At 32.3% G+C, this 19075-nt stretch overlaps 1 protein-coding gene across 9 annotated transcripts in view; it reads right to left on the reverse strand.

The window, feature by feature from the left end:
* Window positions 1-277: 277 nt before the first annotated feature.
* The window catches only part of OXR1 (oxidation resistance 1), a gene marked incomplete at both ends in the record, with an annotated part of 174349 nt that continues 155551 nt past the window's right edge, over window positions 278-19075 (reverse strand). For 5 of the 9 annotated variants that reach the window (XM_084230229.1, XM_084230228.1, XM_084230225.1 and 2 more), the window contains 5 exons: window positions 278-413; window positions 2240-2313; window positions 3894-3989; window positions 6049-6201; window positions 6954-7079. In XM_084230229.1, the coding sequence (XP_084086355.1) occupies window positions 278-413; window positions 2240-2313; window positions 3894-3989; window positions 6049-6201; window positions 6954-7079 (585 nt within the window). Of the gene's footprint in view, window positions 414-2239; window positions 2314-3893; window positions 3990-6048; window positions 6202-6953; window positions 7080-8898; window positions 8980-19075 lie in introns of all 9 variants that reach the window. The other 4 variants (XM_084230227.1, XM_084230226.1, XM_084230223.1 and 1 more) reach the window with 1 other exon arrangement.

Genomic DNA, 19075 nt, shown 5'->3' on the forward strand with positions numbered 1-19075 from the left:
AGATGAGGTGGCCACTATGATCAAAATGCTACCTAAATCTGACAAAACCCAAGTTGTCATCCTGCATGGACCCAAGCCAAGGTTTAAACTTAATGCACTCTGGGAAGAAACATGATTTAAAAAATAAATTCCAAAATTATAGCTGTAATAATGTTGATACAGACTAACTTTAAAGCATGAGTGACATGTTACATTGTATTGCTTCTTGAACTTTCTAAATAAAGCTTGTCTATGTCAGGTTTGGGCCATTTTCCTGCTAAGACACAGAGTATTATATTTATTCAAAAGCCCAGATCTCAATGTCTTGGATAAAGAAATCTTCCTTCTTAGAAAGTGTATGATTCCCAAATGTTTTACAAGAATGGCTTCTTCCATGGTAGAGATCTCCATCAAGCCAAAGGGCAAACTCTCCTCTGCAACACACAAAATAAAATCATTTTAACAACAGCCTCTTTATACTTACACCTTAAATTATAAAATAATTTTAATTAAACATTTCCGTAGCCAATAACTTCGAAAATCATCATTTTTCCCAAATCCTTCCGTACTCCTTTCCACAATAGTACAAGGCAATTTTATGTTGTTTTGTTCACATTCCATTAAAAAAAAACACCTAATATACTCAATGAATAAATCTAAAGTTAACTTCATACGCAAGTGGCTTTTTAGACAGGTGCTATTCTGTTATTCTCCGCCAAGTATTATCGGGTGTCTCTTTTCTGTATGTCTTTCTCTGAGGCATCAAAGCTCCATATCACCTAACAAAACATGGAGTTATTTTTAAGTGTACATTCTCCAATTTACAGGCAAGGAAAGTTTAGGGAGTTTGCTCAAGGTCCCACATGTAATATGTGGTGAAGCTGGAATCTGAAATCACATCTCTTTTACCCCAAAGCTTACATTTATTCAGTTCACCACACAATGATTTTGAGCTTTGAGGCCTCTGTGGAGTATCAAGTCCCTATAGCTCCCAATTTCTAAGCCTTATTATTCTTTAAAGATTGTAAAATTGTCTTAATTTGTTATCAAATGACCCAAAGTTTAATTTAACTCACCATGATTTCTAGCACCCCACTTCTAGCAATTGTGTAATTAAAATCTAGTTCCAGCAGTTATCTAATATGACATTGTGTATGGTATTTTCAAACTAAACGTGCTTTGAACAGCTAAAAATTATAAAGTCACTTGTTTGTGAGGCTTTCTTGGAAAGTTTAACTGAATCACATACAGGTCTACTGTTTGGAGTAAGACTAATGACTGCCCACACACCCCACCAAAAAAGTACAACTGGAACATACAGACACCATATGCTGATTCCAGGAGCAAAATGACATGGTTTTTTATCTCCTGGTTATGTCATTCAGGGAAGGCTGACTATCATTATTTAATCATGGAATCATGTCTTCCAAATACTTATCTACAGAGAAGTTGTGAGAGGATTTCAGAATCACTCAGAATGATGAACATTCTCACAAGCTGAAAAGATTCTGTGCCCTGAATGAATTATTATATATCCTCAGTTGTTAAAAAAAAGAAAAGAAAAGAAAAAACAGTAACATTTTTATGAGTTGAGAATGCTTTAGTATACTTTATATTTAACTTTAATAGAGTGAGATACCAAAACAAAGAGTCGACACTTGCGATGCACTGCCTGGATTTAGCGAAATCTAGGCAGGAGATGGTAGGACAAGATAGTTCTGAACACCATAAAGACTATAAAGTTGGAATACCAGAATAAGAAAACAAAGCTTCTCATAGTGCTCACTATGACAAAGAATCAACTTGTTGCCTGACTTATACTACTAAAAACAAAACAAACAAGAAAACAAAAATATGAAAAAACTTCTATTTTTGTCTAAATATCAATCCAAATAGTCTCCAGGGTAGACTAATGTGAAAACAACTGTACCATTTTTATACATTGACAGTGTACTGCCATGGTTATTGAAAATTTGATGTTTAAGCTATTAATATATATCTCTTCCAAATACCAAGAAATCATCAGACTCTAAAGAAAATGATGGATATTACTCAAAATGTAATCAAACAACATTTTTAAATGAAGAAACAAATACTCTACCAATATTTTCAAATACTATAATTAAGTACTGTCTTGCATATATATTGTGTAGATTAGGATTTTCACCTAACAACTTTCTGTAGATGACCGATTTTACAATATAAATTGATTTTTAAAGATTCTTTAAAAAAGTCATGGTAAAATGTTCAAGAGACTTACCCTCCACCACCAAAAGCTAATGAATCCATGTCTCCTTTGATAAAAAACATATTATCTCCTGTCCATTTAAAGACCTATATAATGGAAAAAAAAAAAAAAACACTTTACATATAGATGAAAATTGTGATTATAGAGAGTTAGTGCTCCTAAACCCAAATACTTAACAAGTAGAAATAGGAATAGTAACAAGAACAAAAAGTTAGGGACATTAGGGTAATGTCCCAAAACTCACTGGCTTTTGAGTTTTCAGTGTTTGACTATTTTTGAAAGTGATTGCTCTATTACAAAATAACCTTCAATTCCAATTCTTCAAATCTTGTTATCTCTTCAAATCTGTACTTCTTTTCTAATTCTACAGCTTATCAAGAATCAGGTCATTTTTAAAATAGAAAATCAGTTTTAAAAAATTAATAAATATCATTAATTTTTAACATTAAACATACACGCACATAATTTGATAATGTTTTAACATAGGACCAAGGTCTTTTCTTTGGTTGTCATTACTATTACATAGGCTTATAATGCATATTTATGATTTCTAGTTTCAATTTCTTTAAAGAGGAGTGAGAACACAGAAACACTTGAGAAATCCAAGGGCAAAATTTAGATGCTAGTATTTTAAATTCTTTTCTTCTAACCTTTCATGGGAGGTTTGCCTAAACCTAGTATGACAGCAATTTCTAGCACCTCACTTTTGTCAAGCTTTTCCACAGTATTCATTATAGCCTCTAATAAAATAAAATATTCTTTTAACACTCATATTTTCATAGTTATATAACAATCAATTACAATTTTAAGGTTATCAAGCAGAAACAGATTTAGAAGTCTTGACAAAAAGTACAACTGAAGCTTAAAAAATTTGTAACTATAAGCTTCCAGTTAGCTGTAGACATCAGTTTATATATTTTTTGGAGGAAATGGAAAGCACTGGTAATCTGGTTAAGTCAGTGAAGCTCAAGTCAAGGGAGTGTCTATTAAGTCCTTCCTATTTTTGTCATTAAAGAAACTGCTTGTAAAGACAAAGCTTTTAAAGAAGTAATTTTGTAGATTCCTATTTTCAGCATTATAATTTCATCTCTTAGGAAAGTTTTGACAAGGTGAGTCTTAATGTACATGAGAGCTTGGATAGTACTCGATGTTTTAAATCATCACACTTTTATTAAAATTCATTTACACCTTTGTATTTTACATCTTACTGGTAATAATATGTATTCCATTTAAGTTAGTCAAACCACAGTAAAAGGAAGTTAGGTAATCATTTTTAATACAAATCCAATTTTTTAAGTTTTTAAGTTTTCCAAGACTTACATCATTAAACATATTTAGTCATAAAAAGTTTCTAGGAACTTCAAAATGACAATTCATAAACACAATGGTAACAGTAAGCCCCTGATGTGCATCTGGCACCAAAGCAAGTTTTGTACATCTATAATTCTCAGTTAATTTTCAAACAAAATCTAACCTTGTTAGATTTTAAACTCATTATCCCTGTTCTATCTACAAGAAAATTAAAGCTCAAATAGTCAAAGAAGAGCTAAGTTTTCAGCAAAACACAACGAACAGAAGAATGTGCAAGTGTGCATGGCTCCAAAGTGGATGTTCTTTCCACTATCCCAACTCATTGGAAAGTGAATACTGGAGTAACTGTTCTTACCTCAAATTCTGGAGAAAATGTGAAAACAAAAGTCTCTCCAGTACCATAAAAGCCATCACTCACTTTAAATGGTTCAGATGCTAATGCACCAAAAACCTAAGATTTAAAAAAAAAAAAAGAATATTTAATGACATAAATAATGTGTTTCATTAAGTATTAATTAGCCCACTACATCTGTTTAAAAGAAATGCAGAAACAGAAATCTGGTAGTTTTATACTTTATGGAAACATGATTACTTGCTATATAATTCATATCACTGTCAAAGCATTATCGTCTTTTCAGTGAGGAAAAATCAGATTTTTTCCCTAAGTTTTGAAATCTAAAAAGATGTTTACTTTAACAATTAAACAGACAATCTTAAAGTGGTTCATATATTTCAGAAGAACTTACACATGCACAATGTATGTCTAAGAAAACATGTTGCTATGGGACTGTAGCACTTACAGAAATAAAACCCCTTCAGTATTTGTAAAAATTCCACTATTAAAAAGGTATGCTAGGGTCTCCCCTGGTGGCGCAGCGGTAAAGCGCTGGCCTGCGAAGCTGCTAGCTGCCTCCTCAGCACCGGTTCGATCCCAGGCCGCCAGCAAGGGTCCCACGTGGCATGCAGACCTCTCCTGCCATGCCCTCTGCTCCCCTCAGCAGTGTGTGTGTTTCAGTACATCTGCCTGTTCTGCTCCCTGCTCTGGCTCTGGTGAGTCCTCTCACCCTCCCGCACTTCTGACTGTACCCAGTGCTTGTATAAATAAATAAATAAATCTTTAAAAAAAAAAAAAAAAAGGTATGTTATTTATTTTCTAATTAGATGGTAAACTCCTCTTGAGGCCAGGCCTTGATTCTGAATTGTGTAGATATGTAAGATCATGATCTTTCACAGTATAAGTCCTAATAAGAAACTGAATCACTAAGTGATCTGAATAAGTTATTTCAATGTTTTGGACCTCAGTTTCCATATTCTAAAACAGGATTGTAGAAGTCTGACAGATTTCTACAGTCACTATCTCTCCTGTTACTATTTTTACAGTCCTAATTTTAAAAATACATTTTTACTGCAACCTCATTAAATGTATTATATGTATGTATAAAGTCCATAAAATATAAATATACAGCAAATTTGGAATCATCACAAAGTTCCACTTACTCTTCATTCAGAAGGCACAGAATATTCCCAATACTCCAGAAACTTTCCTTGTACTTCCTTTGCACTAACTCCTCTCCCTTCCCAAAGAAAGTCACTGGGACTTTCTAATAATACCACAAATTGGTATTATTATGATCTAATAATACCACATTGGTTTGGCCATTTATAAAATTTCTATAAATGGAACCACAAAGAAGTTACTCTTTAGTGTCTGATTGTGAACTTAATATATTTGTGACACTTATCTATGCTGTGCCATGTAGCATTACTTGATTCATTTTCATTGTTGTAAATACCTTTCATTGGGTATATAACCTTGGGCCAACTGATTAAACTCTCTAAGTCACAGATAACTTGTCTTTAAAACAAGGATGATAAAAATATCAATCTCACAGATTTTTGAATAATACAATATATATGAAGTGATTATCAAGTGCCTGGCACATAATAAGCACACTACTAGTAGTAGCGTGTTGTTTTGTTCTTTAATATTGGTATTACGTTCTCTCATTATTCTTCAGCGCTGAACACTGATCTGAGCTTGCTATGTCAGGAAGAAATCAATGTTTCTCTTGTTTATCTGTGATTTTGTTCTTGGTATATCCTCACACAATTAGTTTTCAAAACCTTATCCATGCTTTAAGACTCAGTTCATTTCCACCCTTTCTTTGAATTTCCTTTATATCTCCTAGATAAGAAAAATACTTACTCTAAATAACCCTTCGCTTTTCCTAGGCTCTTACTATACTTGCCATATTTTGGTTGGCATTAAAGATACCCATATTCCTTTCTACCAGACCATTATCCCTCTGGAGGCAGGAACTAATTTATTAGTCATGTTCATATCTATCCTCTGTAATACTCAGCACTGCTTGTATATTAATAGCACTCAATGGTTATCAGTTAACTTAATTAAAATGTAGCAATGAAAATATTTTTCAAAATAATATGCTAAAAGTTACTGTTAGCATAATCTCTTAAGGTAAGGTGTCTATGCGGTTAGTTTTCCATACCTGCCCATCACTGTCTTTAATCACCATCAGCACTGGGGTGTCTAAACCTGTCATTGTTCGATAAAGGGTCTTCAAGCTTGTGCCATGTTTCCCAGTACCATAAACAAGAGTCCATGGATAGCCGATTGTTCTTGGTGGAAGATGTTTGGTAAGCTTTGAAAAATGAAACGTTAACATTTACTTGATAGTTCATTGTCTTATTTGTTGGATACTAAAGCCAGTTGAAATTTAATGGTTCTTTATAATATGTAGGCTACAAAAATAACAGAAGAAATTATTTTTCTCAAAGACACTGAAATGCTAAAGAATAATTACAGTCTAAGCAAGAAATATTCCCCATTGGGAAAAGAATGATGCCAAACAAGATATGCCAAACAGAAACAAGAAATCTGGATTACATATTATTTATGCCCTCTGTGTCAAATTACCAAAAAATGATGGACAGACTATTAGTTTGATTATTAATACACTGCTCAAATAATGGGCTCTAGAATCAGAATATTAGAAATCAAGGTTCAGTATTTTATAGTTGTGTAACTTTGCAAAAGTTACAGTGTCTATATCCATGTTTCCTCACTTATAAAAAATACACAAGAGTATCCAACTCCCACAATGTTGTAAAATTACAAGATAATTCACATAAAACAAGAAATTAACACACAGTAAGAAACTAAACAATGTCCATTATAGTAAATCATATAAGTTGTTACTATTACTTATTTTAATGTCTGCTTTATCCAAATCTTTTATCATCTTCTATTACACTGCTATACTTTGTTTACTTTTACCTCACGGAAGAGGAAGAGAATAATAATAACCTGTTCAGTTTTGAAAACAACTGAAAAGAGGCTGTTTCATTTTAATAGGAACAAACTCAGAAACATACATATGTAGGTAGGAGATACCTTTTCAATTTGATCTGGCTGTAAAAGTTCACTGGGGTCACTTAGGTTTGGTCGAAAAGATTCAGACTCCAGGTCTGCTTTCACTGGAGCAACCTGCTTTGAATTTAAGTCTTCCCTTGTAGTAATCTAAAGAAATAAAAAGCAGCAGTATATTAATATAAAACTGTAATATACTTTCAGAAATTTTAGCCTCTTGAAAGAAATCAAATTTCATAGCAAAGAAAAGGTGACTAAAGCTTTACTTTAGGATTGTATAAGGCAATAGATGTTCTATTTATAACAATGGCATATCCAATGTAGAGAATTATTTTTTAATAATAAGTGAACAGTTTTCTCATACACTACATGAGAAAGGTATGGTAATGAATGATAAATCCTCATCTTTCTGTGTGACAGAAGATAGCTGCATGCAAACAAATTTTGCCATTGAAGAGCAAAAGTGAGCCATCTAGCTTACTTTTTATTTTTGCTATATAAAATATGTAGGATTATTTTTTTTCATGGTCAACATAAAATTTGGCACACTTCTTAGTTGCCAAAATTTTAGTTTTAAAAAATACTATAATAGAAAACATAACTTTTCTCGGGAGTGTATGTGTATTTACTTGCTTCACTGAAAAGGCACCATTATTTTAAAAAATACCTCCATTATCTTTACTTTTTAAACAGTGAATTTTTTTATCTTGTTGGACCAAATACATTTCAAAGTTAATTTGTTCACAAATCTATTTTTTAATTAGATCAATTGGATGCATTAAAGAGAGTACATGCTTTTGCTTGATGAAAATTATCCCACTGATAATCTTGCAATGATAAAAATGTTAACTCAACAAACTTAAAGTCTATTCTGTTGGTACTTACTTTTTTATATCAATTTCATTTTAATATAAAACAAATACCTTCAAAAAATGTTATGAAATATGACCAAAATTGAAGAAACTTTTAAATTGAAAAACAGAATTCTATTGGAGCAGATAACTAAAATGCAGCAATGCTTGGCAACTGTGACTCCATATAGGCATGAAATCTTGATGAATTATATTGTTCCTTTAATAGATTTCTTACCAAAACTAAACAGCATATATTTTCAATCAATACATGTTCTTAGAACTGTATTGTTCTTTGGTGAGAAGCTAACCTATATTAATTCTTTCACATCATCTTCACCTTTTACCCTTATTTTGATAATGTGAAAGGCTAAAAAAAAAAAAAAAAATCCAAGGCAGCATGAGAAGCATTAAAAGAAAAGAAAAAAATTCAGTAGTTCTAGAAAAGCAATAAAGCATATTGTATCAAGAAGAGGAAAACACACAATACACAGAACTAAAAAATGAGTTCAACTGTATCAGTTTCTTGATTCTAAAAACATCACAAAGATTATTTCATGAATTTGTAAATAATTTATCAAGCTCTGGTACCTAGTCTATACTACTCCAACATTTCTAATGCCAACCAGGAATACCTCAAGAACAAAACCAATTCACTTCAGTAAGATAAATGATATAGAGCTGATACAACTGAAATTGCCTTAAGGAAAAGAAAATATTTACCCTTGCCATCCATTAAAATTTAAAAAATTTTCTTATAGTACCACATCTTTCAGGTTGTTTAGTAAAGATTCAATCTCAAAACCCAAAGACATTCTTCCAGTGTTTAATATTGAATGAAAACTCATAGCTGTAAAAAACACACAGTACTGAGAACAGTTCCAAAGTGACAGAGAATTCCTCTGAATATTTCTCAAATGCAAAGATGACAGAAAAGATAATCCTACAACTCTTCAAGGCAATACTGTACTCTTTAACACAAAAAGGAATTTTCTGATAGGTTGTTTTAGTGCTGCAGTCAAAACAAATCCTTTAAAACAGAGATTTGTCCTGACAAAAGACACTAAAAACAGGGAGTATTCAATCTCCAGAGGGATTTAAACTACTGAAGGGGGCACCTGGAGGCGTCTGCAGAGTGTGCGCAGTTCTTCAGTATTTAAAGCATCGATCCTGCGGTGATACTCAGCCACTGACACTACCTGAATATGGAGACAGGAAGACAATAATTCCACTGACAGTTGAGAAAAATAGCCCAAATAAAACAAAACAAAACTGGAGAAATTTAAATGGGGAAAGAGAACTGTAATTAGGATTTCTCCACTTCATGCTGAAAATTCAAGAGATTTTTATATACAACTAGAATGAAATACACATGAGAGAATAACCACTACATCCAACTAACAGTGTGAGACTGGATTGTTTCACATAGAATTTAATTCAGTAAATAGAATTATAGTTGTTTATAGAGAAAACACTCTATCAAACATTTTTACTAAAGTCAAAGATAACATCTAAAATCTAAATGCCTTGTAGTTTACAAAGAAAACAATAATTTCATTGCTCTCCTCTCTAAATCAATTTTGCACAAATATATCCTAATGGCAATGTAGGAAGAATTTCATCCAGACAAAAACATACTCACACTACATGATCTGCATCAGAGAACAAACAGTAAGAAAAAGATATGATCCAAGACAAAGAAAAAATAGTTCTAGAAAGTAAAAATTCAGATTTTCAAAAGCATACATAATCAACAATACCTTCTCAGACATGTCTCTTTCAGTCTTTTAAAATAATTTTTTTAAGGTTTATTTATTTATTTATACAAGCACTGGGTACAGTCAAAAGTGCGGGAGGGTGAGAGAATTCACCAGAGCCAGAGGGGAGAGCAGAGCTGGCAGACTGACAAAGTACACTGCTGAGGGGAGCAGCGGGCAGCAGGAGAGGTCTGCGCGCCATATGGGATCCTCACCCGGTGGCCGGGGATAGAACCGACACTGCAGAGGCTGCGGGCAGCTTCGCAACCCAGCGCTCAACCGCTGCGCCACTGGAGAGGCCCCTTTTAAAATAATTTTTGTTTCTTCAGTTTTTGCCTCTCCTCTATAATACTTCTTTGTGGTTGGAAATAGCAGTTATTTATCACTAACACTTGATGAATTCCCTTCATTAACTTACTAAGGGATATTCTGTATCTTCCATAATTGCCCATCCCAGACTGAATTTCAAAGCCATATATGACAGAAGAACATTATCACAAAAAACCCACAAAAACAGACAAGTTTTCTTAGGTTGACACAACAGCTTTTTCAAATCATGACATAATTCTCTAAATAGGTGCCATAATATAATGAACCATAAATATGTGCTGATTTGCTTGAGCTTTGATAAATGCCTCTGTGATCAGTTCTGTGTAGAGGGGCTGGCCACAAAACACATATAAGGCACTTGGATCATGAAGAGCTTAAACTGCTAGGTTGTATAGGCTCTTGTCTAGTGAACTGAAATGAATTGGCCATCAGTAAACATCAAAATAAGTCTATCAGAAGCTATGTAAACCTGTTCAAAGGTATGAAAGACATGAAAATATAAGAGAAAAATAAAAGGGGAAGAAAATGAATGGATTTTCATTCAGGTCATTATCATTATACTGACTTTTGCAAAGCAGCAATACTTTCAATCTGATAGCTGACTCCAATGGCAAAAAAAAAACAAAACCCAAAGTAGGGACCTGAGTTTAGTCCCTCCTTTATCTATTTTGTTTTGCAAGACAATGCAAGTAGGAGTTCATATCAAATAGGGTTGGTTTATCTAAATTAATGAGGAAATGACATACATATAAAGGATTGAGTATAGTGCTCAGCATACAGTAAATTAACTACTATTAACATTACTTTTACTTGATTATTTTTCATCAATTACCCTAAGGACTAAAAGATTTTATTAGTATGGAAGCCATGAACTATTGTCCTAAGGGTAAGCTTGTAACATCTAAGACACAATAATCTAATTTTCCTCATTGATTGACTTAAAAAATACCATTTTTTATGGTATTTATAAACTCATTACTTCTTTAACTGTAAATATTTACTAATGTAGCATTGAGAAAAGATGCACAAAACTATCAAAGAATCTGTCAGAAATGACTTCCTCTTCTCAAATAAAGACTCCTAGTATGTATGATGAACCTGGAACTATTCTTAAATTAATTTTCATCACCCTGGCAAAAGATACTCCATTTGCAGAATGTATTATACTACCCAAAGATTAAACCTAAGTATAAAGTGGACACTCTGCAACAAAACTTTCTCCCAGTTACTAAGGGTATACAGTTAAAGAAACTGCAGTCTTCCAATTAAAATGTATTCACTGTCTGGCTAAAAAGTCATTTTTCAAGGAATAAAGCAGTTTGTTATACTAATCAATCCCATCTGTACAAATTTAAGTATTATAAACTACCCTCTACAGAATTAAGTACTACTCTCTAATGTTCAGTCTTTGACAAAGGACCCTCACACAGAGAAAATGTATTCCTCAGCACTTATTTTCAAATAATTACAAAGGTAAAGGAAGTATTCATTCATTCATTTCTATTAAAAAGGACTAACAACTATTACAGAACAAAAAAGGAGAAAATCAAGAAAACTTATACTTGCTGTCAATTCCATGAATAGTTCTTTTCCCAGACTTAAAGACCAATACTTTAGTCTAACAGTCCTCCTTCTAGGATGTACCAAGGTTTCTCCCTGAGAACACCCTGCAAACAAATCAAAATCTTCTTTCCCTCCCTCAGCTACTCTGCAGACTAACAAAAGGCTGGTAAATATCTACGAATAAAAATGGTATCATTTTTATTCCTTACTTAATCCTTTGCTTACTTTCATTTTTTAATAAAAGAATGGAACAGGGAAAAATTACCTAATATTGCTATTTATATTTATTTGTCCAAATATATAGTAAACAAAGAAGAAATGGAAGTTTGAGCTGTTTAAAAAAAAGGGATAGAACACCATCCTCAAAGTCACACAGTCTTCTGTTGTACATTTCATCAGCTACAACGAAGTCTTTATCACAAAATAAAACCTAGATTACATTGAACTTTGGTTCATTTTGCCTTAAATTAAAGCCACTGCTTTCAAAGTAATACTTCATGAAACTATAAGTGAGGTTAAAAAAGTGAGGTTAAAAAAAGGTTAAAAAAGTGAGGTGCAAATAGAAAGTGATAACATCTCTATAACTGGAAAAGATAACTGGAAAATATAATTGAAAGAGAAAAAAGAGTAAAATCCAAAATAAATTCAAAACATAACATATTACTGATATTTTGATTTGAATACATCTATTACAAAATTACTTCCAATTAAGTATATTTGTAGATGAGTCTTATAGGTTTTCATGAGAAAACAGATATATTCACTGTTCCTTTAGTCAAATAAGAATTTGTTAATGACTCAAAACAATTTAATTTTAACATGTATGCATTGAATTAGCTTCCTGAAACTAATAACTGAATCTCATAGAAAGGAATAATCTTGCTTTCATAGCCTATCAGGGGAAAATAATACTCATTACATAATCTTAAATATATAAATTTACTACTGTAGTTGGAAATTGCAAAACTCCTTTATCAGTATTCATAAATCCAGCAGAAAGAAAATCAGAAAGACATAGCTCAATTGAACTGTAGGCTCAATCAGTTGGATCTAACGACATGTATTATCTATGTCATTTAACGAAAGAAGAATACACATTCTTCTCAAGCTCACAAGGAATATTCACTATATTAGACTACATTCTGCATAAGACACATAATTAACAAATAGGAATCATAAAAATCATGTCCTTAGGCCACCACAGAATTAAACTAGAAATTAGTAACAGAGAAAGTGGGAAAAAAATACTTACAAGCAACACACTTCTAATTAATTCCTCGTCAAAAAAGTCCTAGGTAAAGTTTAAAATATTTTGAACTAAGTAAGGATAAAATTAATCAAAATTTGGGGTTGAATAAAAGGGATTAGAGAGAAATGTACAGAATTGAAAGCATGAATAAGAGAAGAAAGTTCTAAAAATAAGTTAACTGGAAAAAAGAGCAAATTAAATTTGAAATAAGCAGAAGAAATTAAAATAGAGTGAAAATTAATGAAATTGAAAGCAGAAAATCAATGGAGAAAAATCAACAAAAAATGAGGTCTTTGAAAAGATCAATAAATATGATAAACCTTACCCAAGTTAATTAAAATAAAAGAAGACAGAAATAAATTATATCAGAAGTGAAGAGGGACCATCACCACTGAGCTTATCAAAATTAAAAGGATAATAAAGGAATATTATAAAGAACTCTATACCTACAGGTCCAATAATGAAATGGGCCAATACCTTGAAAGAGACAAACCATCAAAAATTCACAAAAGAAACAGAGAATCTGACTAGGTCTATAACTACTAAAGAAATTGAATTAATGAGCTTCAAAACAAAATACCAGGCCTACTTCTAGACAACTGAAATGAATTAGCTACCAGTAAACATCAACATAACCCTACAAAAACCTATACAAACTTGTTGAAAGCTATGAAAGACAGAATAGAAAAAAGGAAAAACTGGACAGATTTCCATTTTCACCACAATTATTGTGTTGACTTATAAAGCAATAATACAAAATGGTAGCTGACTGTACTTACAACAACATATAAAATAGTTATGAACTCTAGCTCTAATCCAGATGGATTCACTGGTATATTCTATCAAACATTTAAGGAGGAAATGATACTAATTCTTTTATAATCTTTTTCAGAAAACAGAAGCAGAGGAAATACTTCTCTACTTGCTTTATGAGGCCAGTGTAATGATCCTAATAAAAAAACAAATGAAGACTTAAGAAGGAAAAACTACAAACCCATTATCTCTCACGAACATACATGTAAAAAGGCTCAACAAATTATCAGCAAGCTAAATTCAATAATGTATAAACAGAACTGCACACAATGACTAAGTAGAATTTATTCCAGATATGTAAGACATTAGTGAGGTACTTTAACGTTGGATGTAATACAACTGATACGTAACAGGCAAAAGAAAAATCACTGATTATATGAACATATAAGAAAGCACTACTTTCTCTTTGCTCATTTACAATAAAAATTCTCAGCAACCTAAGAACAGACTGGAACTCCTTCAGTATGATAGAGAACACCTCCAAAAAGAACATCCTACAGTTAACATCATACTATGGTGAGAAATGAAGTAATTTTGCAGTAAGATAGGAAGTAGGGCAAAGATACCCCCACACACCAAGCCTATTCAACACTGTACTGTCATACCTAATGCAGCATCTAAGAAAAATGGTAATACATATTGAAAAGGGTGAAATTAAACTTTTTTTAAGCAGATGAGGAGATTTTCTATTGACAATTCCAAAGAATCAACTCAAAATTATTGGATTTAGAAAGCATCAAGCAGATTTGCAGGATACAAGGTTAATATATGAAAGTGAACTGTTTTCTTATATATCAAAAATAAAAAATTAGAATTTGAAATTAAAAATACCATTGATATTAGCACCAAAAATGAAATAATTTAAATATAAATCTAATAGAACATACATAACTTCTTTATGAAGAAAAGCACAAAATCCTGATAAAAAAAATGAAAGATTTAAATAAACTGGAAAATATTCTATATACAGAGATGGGAAGATTCAATATTGTCAAGATATAGTTAAGTTCTTCCCAACTTGGTTTAAAGTCCCAACACAATTCTAAACAAAATTCTCTAAGTTTACTTTGTATATCCGTGCAATCTGGTTATTTCAAGAATCAAGAGAAATGAAGGAAAAGAATAAAACTGAAAGATTGACACTATTCAACTTCAAGAATTAGTATAAAGCTAAGGTGATTAGGGCCTCCCCTGGTGGCATAGGCAGTTGAGCGCAGTGCTGTGAAGCTGTCTGCAGCCTCTGCAGCACCAGTTTGATCCTGGCCAGCCAGCGAGGGTCCCACATGGCGTGGCAGACCTCTCATGTCGAGCCCGCTGCCACCCCTAGCAGTGTATTTCATCAGTCTGCCTGTTCTGTTCCCTGCTCTATCTCTGGTGAATCCTCACACCCTCCTGCACATCTAGCCTGTACCCCAGTTCTTGTATAAATAAATAAATAAATCTTTAAAAAAAAAAAAAACCTAAGGTGACTAAGACAGTTGTGCTGGTAAAAGAACAAACAGATTAACAGAACATAATAAAGCACCCAGAACTAGATTCAAAAACATAGCGCTAAGGGATATTTGACAAGAAGACAATACAGTGGAGAATGGGTATCTTTCAGGAAAAGGTGCTCCAATGACTATACATTCTCTTGCAAAAAAAAAAAAAAAGTTAATCTACACAATGACTTTACACCTTTTACAAAACTTAGCTCAAAAAGATCATAGACCCAAATATAATATGCAGAACTATAAAACTAGAAAATACAGATAAAACTTGGGTTTGAAGATGCATTTTTAGCTAGAACATCAAATGCAAGTTTCATGAAAGAAATATACAGAGGATTTCATTATAATCAAATACTTCCTCATGGCAGTCACTATTAAAAGAATAAAAAAAACAGACTTGGAGAAAACTTTGCAAAATATATACATATGATAAATATGATACCCAAAATACATGAAGAAATCATAAAATTCAACAATAATGAAACAAACCCAATTAAAACATGGGCTAGAGATTTGAATATACACCTCACCAAAGAAGATATACACATGGAAACTAAGACTATGAAAAGACATTCAGTATTATATGTCATCGGGGAAACACAATAATGGAATACCCCTACATACCTACTAGGAATGGATAAGACTAAAAATACTAAAACGCTCTGGGGAGGATATGGAGCAACAGGAACTCTCTCATTCATTCCTGTTAGTTAAGTGTAAATAGTGCAGTCACTTTGGAATAACGTTTGGTAGTTTCTTACAAAACTAAATAATCGTTCTTACTTTAGATCTTAAAATAGGATCTAGAAATTATTTCCTGGTATATACTCAAATGAGTTGAAAACTTACACACAAAATCTGCATATGGTTGTAACAGCATTTTAAAAAGTAAGTTGCAAAATTTAGTTAGAAGTAACCGAGCTGTCCTTAATAGGTAACAAATAAATTGTGGTACATCCAGACAATCAAATACTAAAAGTCAGACTAAGAAGAAATGAACAGCCAAGTCATGAAAAGAAGAACCTTAAATGCATCTTAGTAAGTGAAAGGAGTCAATCTGAAAAGCTACTAGTTCATCTTTCCAACTATATGGTATTTCAGAGAAGTCACACAACAGAAAGATCAGTAGTCAATGGGTATTTAGATGGAGGGCTGAATAAATGGAACACAGAGAAATTTTATGGCAATGAAACTATACTATATAACTCTAAAAAGGTAAAAGATGTCATTCCAGAGGAAGTACAACACAAAGAATATAAAATATGGATTTTGGGTGATAATAATATACAAATACTAATTCATAAACTGTGACAAATGTACCACACTAATAAGATGTGAAGCCTAAGAGTACTATGCTTCTGAGGAAAAGAAGTAGATAGAAAATTCTGTAACTTTCCATTAATTTTTTGTCAGCATAAAATTGCTCAAAAAATAAAATCTATTTGTTATCAAAAAAGCAGGGAAGTGATACACAATTTAGAGAGGTGGAAGATAAAACTGTATTGGTAATATTCTTGTTCTTAGATTGGATAATGAGATCACATTCATTTCATTATTGTGCCTTATAATCTTGCATTTGTAATCAACATGCTTTCAACTACTAAGTCAAATAAACATTTCTACACTGAATATTTGTCTCTGTGTCCTCTTTTCAACCATGTTGTGACTAGAAAGCAGGTGACATTTTACATATATAAAGCATGTAGAAAATACTAGTTAATAAATTTACTGTTAATATGTACATAGTAGGCAACATAGTATAGCAGAAAATTAGCTTTGGGTTTACACCACTGATGTATACTATTCTGCTTTTTATTAGTATTTTAACTTGAACAACCACATTTAATAACTCCTTTCTGGTCTTTTAAGAGGAAATAAATATTATTTACTTTGTGAATAATAGCAACACGTATAATATGTATATATGCGTATATATATGTAATCGGTATTGACATACTGAATATACAAAATAAATGTTAATTACTTTTCCCAGTTGTATTCCAAAGATTTTTGTGTGTACAGCAAATAATTTTAAGGCATAGGCTAGTCAGTATGCTTGGATTCAAACCACAGTTCTGACCTTTCTGGTTGTAGCATGACTGTTATATGCTTGTTTCATTTGTAAAATGGAGATGATAGTAACAATATTTCACAGGTTGAAGATTAACTAAAATACCTCATGCTAACTATTTATAGTAATACAGTGCTATTATAATTATCATGAAGAGATATCTTTAGGAAGATTTTTATGTTGAAATTAGCTCGTCTTAAAATTCTACCTGTGAGTTAACTCTTGCAGAAATGTAAATAATTCATTAGTTTTCCTTTTATGTTTTCAATCTTGAAAGACACAAATAAAAAAAAATGTTTCTCAGATATGAAAATCTAAATAGAAAAAAATGACGAATGAATTAGTGAAGTATTGATCAAGATAATAAAACAATGTTGGTATTTAAGTCATTTGTGACTTTAATCTGATCAAGCCTAAATTTTTTTTTTTAAGATTATTTATTTATACAGGAGCTGTGGGAGGGTGAGAGGATTCACCAGAGACAGAGTAGGGAACAGAACAGGCAGATTGACCAAACTACACTGCTGAGGGGAGCAGCAGGCGAAAAAGGAGAGGTCTGCTGCGCCATGTGGGTTGCTCCCTGGCCGGCCGGGGGATCAAACTCATGCTGCAGAGGCTGCGGACAGCTTCATAGGTTGCATCTTAACCCCTTGCACCACCAAGAAGGCCCTGATTAAGCCTAAATCTTATTAAAAGTAAGCTTATAGCTTTCAAGGAAATTATAATTTCTTGACAGACACTAATAAGGTAGGATATATAGTACATAGGTCTATCAAATATATAAATAGCTTCAAGTAAAAGAACAATTGGAGATCAAAGTTATTTGTCAGAATAAACTCTAAAAGTCTTTTAAAAAATAAAGGATAAGGAAAGTGAAGCATGCTCGATCAGTATGACTCTCACTGAAACTGGCAATGGTTTAACTTCATTCCATATAATTTTGTTTAGAACATCGCTAATGTTGGCTATTAATGTCTTTGTGTCACAAATTAGCTAATTTATCAAATGAAAATAATCTATTAACACATAAGATTACTGTAAAATCAAATATAATGCTGTAAAAAATAAGCACTTAGAATTTTGTCCCAGTTCATATCACTAGATACATATTAATAGTATTAGGTATAAGACAGTTTATCACTTAGTTCTATCGATAGCATTCTATTAATCAGTTGAGTTAAAGATATGAAGAACTGTCAAAAGCTGCCAAAATACCCCCAAAATAAGAAATTTTATTTGTTCTTAAATATCTGTTATGCTTCTAGAAGAATCATTTTCTATTTTCAGTTTAAAGAAAAAGAACCCCTCTTCAGGTAAAATCTTTAGACTCCCAACCTATAAAATAACTAAAAGAATAGTGCTTCTTTTAATCTTTAACCCTTTGCACTCCGAACCATTTTACGATATTTTGATTTAATTTCTTGTGCCATTTCAAGATAAAACTTCAGGGAAACATGCATGTCTCAAAAAGTTGTGTTGAAATAACCACAATTCCCCGTAATCACTAATAAATTGCAATGTCCCCTGAGAGGGGGCATCCGAGTGATGTGCTAGAATTCCCATGTCCCCTGAGAGGGGACAGCAGAGTGCAAAGGGTTAAGTCTCTCTCCTGTCCTACAGTTCCTAAGACATGTACTCTAAAGCAAGGAAAACAACCAGAAATTTGGGACCTGAGTTTACCTATACATCAAAACACATACTATATTGTCCTATTTTAGAAAATTCTCAAAGGCATGGTGGAGGTATAAAGAATGTGCTAGAATCAAGCTATCCATGTGATCCATGATAGCTTAGATCAGCTACAACCTGTTTCTTCATCATTAAAATGGAAAGTAATGTTACTGACTTTGCAAGGTTACCATGAAGGTTAACTGAAATAATATATACAAACTCTATGTACTGGCAAAGCTAAAGACCAGTGTGAAGCGTGCCTTAATAACTAACAAAATCACAGAATAGCTTCCTGTAAGGTTCAACAGGAATTAGAGAGCATAAAAGGGTATCAAAAACATTTTAATGACC

Source organism: Talpa europaea (assembly GCF_964194135.1).
Source record: "Talpa europaea genome assembly, chromosome: 3".
Taxonomy (NCBI): Eukaryota; Metazoa; Chordata; class Mammalia; order Eulipotyphla; family Talpidae; genus Talpa; species Talpa europaea.